This window comes from Drosophila yakuba, chromosome X (genome assembly GCF_016746365.2).
Source record: "Drosophila yakuba strain Tai18E2 chromosome X, Prin_Dyak_Tai18E2_2.1, whole genome shotgun sequence".
In the NCBI taxonomy this organism is placed as follows: domain Eukaryota; kingdom Metazoa; phylum Arthropoda; class Insecta; order Diptera; family Drosophilidae; genus Drosophila; species Drosophila yakuba.
This window is the reverse complement of record NC_052526.2, coordinates 22,659,925-22,670,825: the sequence shown is the minus strand read 5'-3', so window position 1 is coordinate 22,670,825 and position 10,901 is coordinate 22,659,925. Positions and strand designations below refer to the sequence as shown.

Below are 10,901 nucleotides of genomic sequence, written 5' to 3'. Positions count from 1 at the left end.
ATTCAACAAAATATTGAACAGCCTTGGTGCTGCTTATGTTGGTTTGTTTTGCTTTTATTGGTTTTATTGGTTTTTAACCAACTAATTTGAAACAGCTGACAAACAGCTGACCGAGCTCAACAGTTTAGTAGATGGTTATTGCAACTGGTGTGGTATTTTGTGGTATTTGCTTTTGCCGGATGGTATTTGCTATCGTTCTGCGCGCGGTCACATTCACTGAATGTGTTTTCCATTGCGCTGGTTGTTGTTGTGGCGCGATCGAATTTGTTTGGAATTTGGGAGTCAGCATAATATTTTCGAAAGTCTCTTTGGATACCACTAGTAAAAGCGAAAAGTATGCGAATTTTGTAAAAGCTTTTATATGTCTGTGCTCGTAACTTCGCTTGCATTTGTAATGTGTGTGTTGTTGTCTAGTTACAAAACGATCGAAAATCGTTTTCGCCGAGAACGTGCAGAAAACTGAGTTGTACTGAAATTATGAATTACTAGCGGTTTAGACTGCTCCAGTTTTATTCCTTCAAAATTGCGTTGTAAATGTGTGTAAAGAGTGCGTGTAGTCGTGTGTGTGTGTGTGTGTGTGAGAGTGAGATAGGGGTGTTATTTTTGTGCAAAAATAGGTTTTATCAGATTTTTCTTTGTTTTTTTAAGTGGAATACCAAGTCATTTTTACCCTTAACCGTTTTCCCGCCCCGTTTCCCTAATAAAAATACGGTAAAAGTGCAGGGAAAACAAAAACAAAATGCGCCAAGTTTCGCACATATGTGGGGTACATATGTATATGTATATACACACGCTGAGTGTGTGGTGTTGTTGTTTTTTTTTTTTTGTATCATTCTGCGACGCAATTGAAAAAGACATCGAAGGCCAAACAACTTTGCTTTTTATACGTTTTTGTATAGCTCTAGTTGTTGTTGCTGCTCTGTTGGGCGTTAGTTTTTGGCTCCGTTTTTGTTATTATTATTATTATTACAAAATTTCCAAGCGCTCCGCTCTCTGCTTCTCTCCCACATGCTTGCTATCGTCCTCTCCCACGCTGCAGTGCCATCTCACTTGCACACAGCCGGTGAGCCAAGCAGTAAACAGCAACAACAATATAACAACAACAGCGGCGACAATAAAAGCAAAACAAGGGAATAAATAATAAAGAAAAACAAGCTACTTCGGAATAAGTTGATAAAATAAGTATTTCGAATTGAGTGGTTAATCACTGATGGAAAAGTCGCAATTCCAATGCCACCTTTTCCATGCTGCACAACGCAGTTTTCTTTGTTTTTAATTGTTTTCCATTTGCGAAAAACAAGTGCGCTGGTGTGGGTGAGACAGGCCCTCAAATGCCAGAAAAACATGCAAAACAGGCAAAAACATTTTGGTAAATTGCCATGTAGCCGAAATATTGCTCATGCAACAGTTATATGTAAATATTGTTATTTTATTTTCTACGCAGCAGTCGCGGATTTTTAACAAAGAGCAAGCATACAGAAGGAACAGAGGAGGGCAAGGACAAAAGGAAAGAGAGCAAAACCCCAAACCGTTACTCTGTCCATGCGCACAGCTGACCTAGAACCTGGCCTAACGGTAGAGCGATTGTCTGGACAACAAGCGGAAATTGGCAGCCAACCAGAACCGGAAGTCGCCTAGAATAGCAGAGCGGAAAGGAAACTAGCCCGCCATCTGCGGGAGCCGAAATTCGAAATCACAGCCCACAAAGGCAATTCGCAAAGTGTTATCTTGCTGCTACGCTCACACAAAATGTTTCAAGTCCTGCCCCGTCCGTCGAGGTCCACGCTCCACTGCGGAGCGGCAGCCGTGGTCACAGTCATCCTAATGGCATGGTAAGTCGAAAGTATGAATCCCCCCAGAAAGTTGTCATTTCTTGTCCCAGCTATTCTTCAAAACTAAGACGTATAAATAACGATAGTATTTGTGTTAAACGTTGACAATTGTCGGCGGGTGTTAATTAGGCCAGTAATCCCTATAAATAGCAAGGATATATGTATGCTTTCACATTAAGGCCTATAAGTGCTTTACGCACTAAAATATTTTCATTTTAATTGGGTCGAGCGAGTCCGAATTTCTTCCCAGCCATTTCAGTCTCATTCCCATTGAAAGAAAGCTGCGCAGCAAAGTGAATAAGTAAAATATATTGTGTAAAATCGTATGGTCGGCGACACCAGCCAAGTTGTGGAGCTGTGGGAAGGAAAGAAAGAACCTCGTCGCGTGGCCAATTCCGAGCTGAAAGTTGCAATGTTTTATTTTCGGAATATATGTACATATGTGCGCACACATAAAGATTGTTCCACATATGTATAAGCGCACCGAAATGAAGCTCATGTGCATGCACATGCCATCCAAACACACCTATGGCCACAAGCGTAGAGCTCGCATTGGAAAAGCTACTGAAATTGGCATCTCAGATTGTGGTGCTTTTGCAATTGATATTTCTGAGAACTGGGTTTAGTGAATCCCAAAATATAAAGGTTTCTGTAATTTCAAAACTGGTTGATGTGCAAAGCAACTAAAAGCGATTACTACATACATTTACATTATTTATCAGACTAAGCAATATTATAACTTGTTTGTTTGCGCACTTGTTCAACTGATAAAAAGTGTACTAATTTCCGTTCATTTCGCTGATTTTAAATCAGTTCTATTGACTTAGGCTCAGTTGTTGGTTGTTGTGTGTGTGCCGGCGATCTTTTGTACGTGCTTACACCTTCGTTTTAGCTGACTGAAAGGCCCCGCCCTTCGCCCCCGTCGCGCCGTCCTTGCTTTATATAAATACTTGTGTATGTATGTATGTATATACATATATGTATAATTTTACATAAAATGTCACTCCATGCCCATGCACACCGACCACTCCTCCGCCCATTTAAAGCGTTCTGTGTGGCGCAATTAACCAAAACAGAATTACAAGAAAAACACAGCATGAATGCACGCAGCCCTTTCGTAGATACAACTCTATGCGATGGACAATGTATTCGCAAGATGCATTTGTATTCTGGAAACCCAATTCGATCGATTCATCAATAGTATTGCTATTTTTATTAAGTCGAGTTCTTGCACAGATTGCATTGGTTACTATTTCCCGTCACTGTTTGGGGAATCCTGTGCTTAAGTATTTCATATAATAACGTATGTTATTGTAGCTGCAAAACCTATCACCATGTCACCGTGCCATTGGGCGGGTGTCCACTGTGCCAGCGAGAACATTTACGGCCATGTAACGCTCTCCGCATCCGTATCTAAACGCTACAATTGCGCCATAGTGGCTTTCTGCTTTTTTAGCCTTTCCACTTGTGCCCCAATAGCTCTCAGCCACAATTAGTAAAAAAAAATATCGCTGCGATCGAAAGGCAACAATGGCAGCAGTGTCATGCCATTCCACTGCGGCACATGCACTAGATCAGTGGAGCGTCCGAGCCGAAAAAAAGCGCTGACCACTCCAAAACTGGCCGCCAACGTCCCCACGCACCGCCCGCCCTCCCATCAACATCAACATCAATCCAAAGTGCGAATTAGCAGCGAAACAGCGAGATAATTAATTAGACGCTTTTCAAGAGCAAAACAAGTCGTCAGCGTTTTGTAGGGCTGGCAAATAAAAAACAAGCAAACAAACAATAGGGCACAGCAAAGTCAAACGAAAACAAAATCACACAATAGAGTCAGGCGGAAAATGATACGATATACACTGGCAAAAATTCGCTAAGATGCTTATTTCGTTCGTTATATGCGAGGCATTATGTTGTAAAGTTCTTTTGCAAGCAGAAACTATAGAAACCATATACAGCTGCAAAAAAAAAAAATAGCAGCACTTTCCCAGTAAAACTTTGAATAAGTCTCCTATCTACAATTAAGTGTTTAAATCGAGTTGAAATACGTTTTAAGAAGATACACGCTAAATATCATAGTGTGATTTGCACACAATCTTTCTTTTTAAATCGCCAATTTTCGTACTTCAAAAGTGGTGCTTTTTATAACGTTGTTGGCTAGGCTTTTTTTCTCAGTGCATGGCAAATAAACAGCACCCGGGCCATAAATCAACCAATCGTAACACCGAAGCCAATAATACCCTCCTAGTTTGGGAGTTCATTTTGAGTTCCTGTTAGTTAGAACCGAGCGGCGCTTGAATAATTTATGAGTCAGCTGGCAGGCAATAGCCCAACTACTGCTGCCCACTACAGTGGGCCCTCTTTCCGGCGGATGGGTGGTGCGTAGTTGTATAGTTCAATAACTTGATGTGCTGAGAGGCAGAATCTAAAGATCCACAGAGGGGAAACCTGATCTATGGGGCGATCGTTGCCTTCGTCAGCTATCTGGAATTTGCTAAACGTTTGTTTTGTGTTTTCACTTTGCACAACTTGTTGGCGGCAGCAGTGCGATTCAGTAGTGTAATCGAGAATCCAAATAAAAATGGCCTTGCCATTAATTTGGTATTTAAAAATAATATAAAGGCATCAAACGATACAATCTTACATCTTAGGGTTGGTAAATAATAATGATTTACAAATACATACTTTAAATCTCCACGGGTTTAAATTTCAAGAAATGCCAGAAGTGACTGTTCAAATTAATTAAAACCAAACCAATGGGATACCACACAGAAAACACATTTTTTCAATAATAAGGCACAGAGCTATGATGTTTGGCCTTAAAGTCGCGATACGCACTGTAGAAGCGTTCTGCCGTTTAATGGAAACGAAATGTCCGAAAATACGCTGCTCGGCCGACCAGGTTTGACCAGCTTTTTGCTTCTTTTTTGGGAGAGGAACTGGGTACTGGGTACGCTTCTGCTTCCTGCTAGAACATGTTTCGCCACTCGCTGGCGGTTATTAATTATTGCCCTAAACATTTGCAAACGTAATAGACTTCATCGAGTTTTCGGGCATCTCTGGCAGTAGCTGGCGAGCCTTTGTCCCCTGTAGTTCGACTTCTTTTAAATATAGCTATAAATATATCATATATCCGCTTAAAATCAACCAACTAGACGTGCGCTGTGATCGTTCCAGGGTCCGACCGCTGGGCGTGCTATTCCTGGGACTACTTGGCTACTGGATTTACTGGACGCGCTGCAGCTTCCGCGTTGTGCCCACGGACGAGCTGCGCGGCAAGATCAACACCTGGCTGCAGAGGATCGACGACTGGCGCCATAGCAGTCCCAGCATGTTCTGCTTGGCCAGCAGCGGTTGCCTGGGCACCATCGCAGTGCTCGGCCATCTCATCTCCGGCTCCACGCTGGTCCTGACCATCCTGGTCATCTCCGCCCTCGTTTCCACCAAGTACAACTTCAAACTACTGAAGATCGAGCACAGGGGTGAGTCGTCCTCCAGAGGCCATGTTGTGGGTGGGTGTTTGTGAGGGAAAAAACTTATCCTCAGAATGCTAATTTTAATTCAGAATTCCATTTTGTTGATCGATTCGGAAATAACTGGTATCGATTAAGGCAATTTTGTTTGAATGATTTTTGGTAATTTTGTATTACCACTTCGTTTTATTGAATTCAAAGTAATCTCCTTCTCACTTCAACCAAAATCCACTTCAACCAAATGCGGCATGATTTCAAATATAACAAAATAATATTATTTTTGTGTATCACAATAGTTTGTAAATTAAAAGTGTGTTTGTTCCGCAGACTTCCAGTGGTCGGAGAAGCTGAACTACAACAACATGGAAGCCGAGGCAGAGGATGAGTTCCTGCCAGACGTGAACGAGTCGAATCTGTTCGTGCTGGAGCGGGCCAGCGATGTGGCCACCATCAGTTCGCCCACCGAAGCGAATGACGAGGATGATGACGAGCGCAGCGACGACATACCGTCGGAGCTCCTCATCCCGGATGTTATACCCGAGATTGATGAGCACTCCACGGACGAGGACGATGAACTAGCCCCACTAGCGGCGAAGAGGCAGGAGAAACCGCAGCAGCAGCAGCAACTGGCCAAGGAGAGCGGGGATATGAACTTCCGAAAAGGCCACTTCAAGCGCGACTCGTCGCTGTCCACAACCTCCTCCTCGTCGGAGGAAAGCCTGTCCAAGGGGCTGCAGTTCCCCGATCACACCACCGTAGATGCCAGTCGCAATCCTCAGTTGCGCCAGATAACCGCCGGACCGGATCCCGCCGGCGAGCTTGTGGCCCTGGCCGTGAAAACCCAGGCTCAGGCGTTGCTGGCCAACAGCGGGAAGCTCCTGCCCAGCCTTGTGTCCGGCCTGGTGCAATGGGGAGCAGGTGGAGCTGCCGCAGCCGGTCCCGTCGGTGATGAAACAGATGCAAGTCGAGATCGCGACCAGCAGCGCATTGTCACCGCCTTGGATTCGTCGGACGAAAGCGATTTTGAGATACTCGAATCGGATGATTTCAAGTAAAGATTGGATCAATCGGCGATCGGTCCGATTTGTCGTATTATAAAGCTATTATCTTAACATACATATGCATACACACATAGAACTTAACAAATCTACAGACAAACAGACAAACGGACAAGAAAACAGATGACGCCAACGATTGGAGCGGTTCTATTTTCCCTGGTGGAGATCAGTTATATATTTTGCTATACAGTAGTGCTATATATACATATATACTAAACTAATCATCCAAAACTATCCTAAAGTTAAGCCAAAAGTTTTCCCTATTTTTGATTTCCTTTATCTTGCTTTGTACATTTTTGTTTATTACTATTTTACTTTATGACTTTAGTTTGTATTTGTCCTTTATGTTTATCTACTGACTACAAGCAGAAGCAACAACGAGCGACGGCACGCAACTTGTACATATATACAGATACACTTACCTATATGTATGGTTTATATTGATGTCGCTGTAAGGGCGCTAAGTTACTTAATCTGAATCCAAATCAAAAGCCTGAAACAGCAATGAGAAAACCAAAAAAAAGTGGCAAATAAGAAACGCAAATAAAAAAACATACAACAATTTTGGTTCGGTGCTATCTTGAAACGCATTCGCCATATAACGTAACGTGCACAAATCATTTCAGCAATATACAAAATCAGAAGACGCTGGCCATCATTGTGCGTTGTAAAACATAAATTAAACATTAAATCCAGTAACACACTTTTTTGTATTCTTAATATTATTTGCGCTATGTATTTTAAGTTATAATTTATTTTGCGAAACAAAACTAAATGTGATTTTGTAAAAACAAAAGAAACTGAAATAAAAATCAAAAAGACCTCGAAATGCGATGTCGACTGTTGTCAACTGTCCAAAGAGTGGGATTCGATTTCAGACTCGATGGCGGTTTCGGTGGGCTTCTTTGACTCAGCATCCGGTTTTTCGTCCTTCTGCTCCAGATCCTGACACGGCTCATCCTTTTGCTCTGTGATTTTCGCCTTGGCTCCCTTGCGCATGGGAATCGTGGTCAGTATGGCCGCAGTCCAGTCCTGGCCGGCAGCCACCTTGGTCAGCAGCTCAAAGACTGGAAGAAATACGGTATTATTAGCAAAATGAACAATGAATTAACACACCACTTACCGTGGTAGGTGCTGAGCACGGCCCTGGTTTTCATGTCCACGTGCTCGCTCAGAGGGAGACGGGCGGTGGTTAAGCCCGCCTCCGTGGCCCTTGAGTGGCACAGGCCCTTGAAGTGATTGTGGTCCACCAGGCCCCCGATGACGTAGGTGCAGCCGGGCTGCAGCTTGTCCAGCACCCGATCCGACTCGCAGGTGAGGTAGACCAGTTGGCTGCGGTCGAAGACATCGGCGTGCCCGCGATCAAAATGGTACTGCACGTGCCAGTTCTCCCAGCCGTCGTTCTTCTTGAACGACTCGTGGATGTGACCGTTGCGCCGGATGCCAGTGAAGTGCAGTTTGCCCGGCTGTGGGCTGCGCCGATTGATGGTGTAGATGCGGAGGCACTGCTTAACGCACTTGGCGATGTCCCGCTCATGCATCAAATCGTCGTAGTCCAGATCAATGGCAACCGAGAGGACGGACTCTCCGACGTCTGTCACCTGGCGTTTCTTGAGCTCCTTGCGGGAGGGGCCCGTCCGGAGGGGCAGACCCAGCTCCTTGGACTCCCGGCGCTTCTGCTTTTTTTTCTCACGCTCCCGTTCGCGACGCAGCTTCCGGAGTTCAGCAAACTCCGCCAGCTTGCGCTGCTTCTTTAGCTGATTTTTGCTCAGGGGCGTTCCGGGCGTCGTGCCCGGGCAATTGCTCAAGCTGAGCACCGCCGGGGTCAGCGACAGGGGGACCTCCTTAGGCCCCTGTTCCGTCGTGTCCATGGAATAAGTTTGCAACTAGATTTAATAGTTCAATTTGAGTGGCATGAAAACGAATATCGCAAACAGCTGATTTGACAGTGTATTCAGCGTGCTCCGCCTAACAGCGCTGCTGTGGGTAACAGCACTCTGTTACGCTAGCAACATGATTGAAAGCCATTTTATCTAGAGTCCCGTTATTCCATTGTAATTGAGCTATTTAAAATTCTGCATAAATGTACATACAACATACATGCATACAAAAATAGTTTATATGTATTAGACAAAACAAAGATTTTGGAAATTCTGTCAATGTCTTACAATTCTCGTACAACCGTGTCGGCGATTTTGGAAAGAAACCCAGAAATCTTAGTGTTGAGATTCGTAGCTTGGATTTTTAATTTTTCAACGGTTATAAATATATATCATTTGGAGTATACCCTTAAATATACGTGTTTCTTCTTTTAGTTCAGATACAACCATTTCGGGTCCATCACCGAATTTCAAGAACTCAGCAATTCGTTAGTTGGCAAACACAAATGCGCGAAATTGTAGTGAAATTGAAGCTTTTAGCTTCTATGCCTACTATCGCCAGGCCTGTTACTTAACATCCAGTGCTTTTTCTGTTATCGAAAGCCGATAACCCGATGACTGCAGCAGGCCAGGTGAAATCAGAAGATATTTAATAAACTTCATTGAGCCGGCTCTGCGTGGGAACGTGCGTGTGAAATAGTCGGAGAAAAGCCCGAAGAATCGGGCGAAGCAACTGGTGAATCTTGAGCCGCTGCTAGCAGTAGAAGCGAACCCTCTGCGAGGTCCAGCCGTGCACGTTGCACATTGCTTAATTTCTGGACTTGATTGGCCAATCCAGTGTCAACCATGGCAACAGTTGCCTTACTGTCGCGGCAGCGGTTGCTCGCCAGCTCCTTGCGGCTATTTGGTGGCGCCCACTCGAGGTGCCTGTCGGCGATGTCCGAGATCAGGACAACCAATCTGGCTAGCGATTCATGGGTTCTCGCGAGTCGCCGAAACCTGCTCCTGCCCACCGTCTCCATCCGCTTCAACCACAAGTCGGCGAACTCGGCGGCGGCGGCACCAGCGCCCGCGGTTAACGACCCGTCCGCCGGCAACAAGGATGTGAGGGCCACCAATAGCACCACCTCCAGCGACCTCTTTGGCGAGGCGGCTAACATGGGTCTGTTCGCCAAGTTCAAGCACATGTACAAACAGTACTGGTACGTGCTCATCCCGGTGCACGTGCTCACGTCGGTGGGTTGGTTTGGAGGCTTCTACTACCTGTCCAAAAGGTGCGTACCCGAACATAGAGGCTGCTCCTTTATATTCCAATATAAATCCCTCCTATTGCAGCGGCGTCGATGTGCCCGCTTTGCTGCAGTACGTTCACTTGAGCGAGAACATCATTGAGAAGGTGCAGGGCTCGGATATGGGCCACTACGCCATCGCCTATCTCTGCTATAAAGTGGCCACGCCCCTGCGCTACGCCCTTACTCTGGGTAAGCTTAAGATTCTCTACAGATTCAAGAATCCTTGCTACGGCAACGTTGATGCAAACTACATGAGGACCTCGTCGATTCCAAAACGTTTTCATTTCACAATATCAATTGAATGTATTGCATACATAACTAAATTGCAACCTACTGAAAAAGTTATTTTTTAATATCTTTATTACAAGAGAAGATAACTAGTTCCTTTCCACTTAATATCATCCTCTTCACCGCTTTTGCAGGTTGCACCACCGTATCCATTAAGTACCTGGTGCAGCACGGCTACATCAAGCCCATGCCCACCAAGAGCGAGCTAATCAAGATGTACGAGGACAAGAAGGCCACTCGAGCCAGCGCTAAGGCAGACAAGGCAGAGAAGGACGAGAGTAAATGATCCTCGGCCACGGGCGAGGACATCTCCACTTCGGCGGTGTCGTTGCCTTTGCCGCAGTCACAAGATCCTAAACCGCCGCCACCGCTGCTGCCACTGTCTATGCCCCAAAGGATCGGCGACCAGCAGCGACCGGCCGCCGGCGAGCGGCGAGCAGTTGACCTGTTGTCTTTTTTGTTAAACTGCCGCCGTTCTTGCTGGCACTGGTGCTCAACGAACATAACTCTTGTCCGGAATCATAGTCGATCGCAGAAGCAGCAGCCGCCGCACTGAGCTACCGATGCATACACGCCCACTACCACAGTCACAGTTAAATACCCGCCATCCCAACCACCCCACCCATCCCACGTATTCAGATACAGATACTCTTGGAGTTGCTTATGTACTTTGCCCATAGTTTCTGCTGCAGTTACGAAACCGCTGGACGTCCTTAACAAGAAACCAAAACATATTTCACAAAGAAACCCAAAACACAGAGCCGCAGGACGTGGAGTTTAGAAGTAGTTATATATAGATATATTTTGTAAATGTGAGAATGTTGTCGCAAACAATAACAACCTAACTTTAAAATTAAAATAAAAATAAAGTGAAGCAGAGCCTTAGTTCTGGGTGCAACCCTAATCGCCTGAGCTGGGTTTCAAATTGTTGACAAATACAAATAATGAAATGTTATTTTTATTTATTTAATTTAGCTACGGAACTTTTAATTATGGGGCTGAATCCGATATCTGAAGGGCGATTGAAACATGTGAAAGATGCTATGACACAAAATACTTAATAATCTATTTTCGGTTT

The 10,901-nt window shown here is 44.9% G+C and overlaps 3 protein-coding genes across 7 annotated transcripts; 2 read left to right on the top strand and 1 right to left on the bottom strand.

The window, feature by feature from the left end:
• Positions 1–179: 179 nt before the first annotated feature.
• On the top strand, positions 180–7,066 carry LOC6526215. 5 transcript variants are annotated; one of them, XM_015191212.3, is made up of 4 exons: positions 180–334; positions 1,445–1,832; positions 5,010–5,314; positions 5,633–7,066. In XM_015191212.3, the coding sequence occupies exons 2-4, from the start codon at positions 1,750–1,752 to the stop codon at positions 6,358–6,360; spliced, it is 1,116 nt and encodes a 371-aa protein (XP_015046698.1). In that variant the 5' UTR covers positions 180–334; positions 1,445–1,749; the 3' UTR covers positions 6,361–7,066. The 5 variants fall into 5 exon arrangements, with proteins under 5 accessions (XP_015046698.1, XP_039227185.1, XP_039227196.1 ...); XM_039371251.2 differs by having other exon boundaries at positions 4,988–5,314; XM_002101988.4 differs by having other exon boundaries at positions 200–334; positions 1,448–1,832.
• LOC6526214 (tRNA methyltransferase 10 homolog A) lies at positions 6,926–8,352 on the bottom strand. Its single transcript, XM_002101987.3, has 2 exons — positions 7,487–8,352; positions 6,926–7,430 (listed from the first exon to the last, which is right to left on the bottom strand). Exons 1-2 carry the CDS (start codon positions 8,232–8,234, stop codon positions 7,210–7,212), a joined length of 969 nt encoding a protein of 322 aa, XP_002102023.1. The 5' UTR covers positions 8,235–8,352; the 3' UTR covers positions 6,926–7,209.
• Positions 8,353–8,840: 488 nt separating this feature from the next.
• Positions 8,841–10,765, top strand: LOC6526213 (uncharacterized protein C18orf19 homolog A). The gene is made up of 3 exons (XM_002101986.4): positions 8,841–9,517; positions 9,579–9,724; positions 9,958–10,765. The coding sequence occupies exons 1-3, from the start codon at positions 9,090–9,092 to the stop codon at positions 10,107–10,109; spliced, it is 726 nt and encodes a 241-aa protein (XP_002102022.1). The 5' UTR covers positions 8,841–9,089; the 3' UTR covers positions 10,110–10,765.
• Positions 10,766–10,901: the final 136 nt, after the last annotated feature.

Bases quoted from the DNA above. Each gene is read 5' to 3' on its own strand.
- LOC6526214 (XM_002101987.3), bottom strand. From the start codon at position 8,234: ATGGACACGACGGAACAGGGGCCTAAGGAGGTCCCCCTGTCGCTGACC. The intron at 7,431-7,486 runs GTAAGTGGTGTG...TATTTCTTCCAG, and splicing joins CGTGCTCAGCACCTACCACG to TCTTTGAGCTGCTGACCAAG.
- LOC6526213 (XM_002101986.4), top strand. From the start codon at position 9,090: ATGGCAACAGTTGCCTTACTGTCGCGGCAGCGGTTGCTCGCCAGCTCC. The intron at 9,518-9,578 runs GTGCGTACCCGA...CTCCTATTGCAG, and splicing joins TTCTACTACCTGTCCAAAAG to CGGCGTCGATGTGCCCGCTT. The intron at 9,725-9,957 runs GTAAGCTTAAGA...CCGCTTTTGCAG, and splicing joins GCGCTACGCCCTTACTCTGG to GTTGCACCACCGTATCCATT.
- LOC6526215 (XM_015191212.3), top strand. From the start codon at position 1,750: ATGTTTCAAGTCCTGCCCCGTCCGTCGAGGTCCACGCTCCACTGCGGA. The intron at 1,833-5,009 runs GTAAGTCGAAAG...TGATCGTTCCAG, and splicing joins ACAGTCATCCTAATGGCATG to GGTCCGACCGCTGGGCGTGC. The intron at 5,315-5,632 runs GTGAGTCGTCCT...TTTGTTCCGCAG, and splicing joins ACTGAAGATCGAGCACAGGG to ACTTCCAGTGGTCGGAGAAG.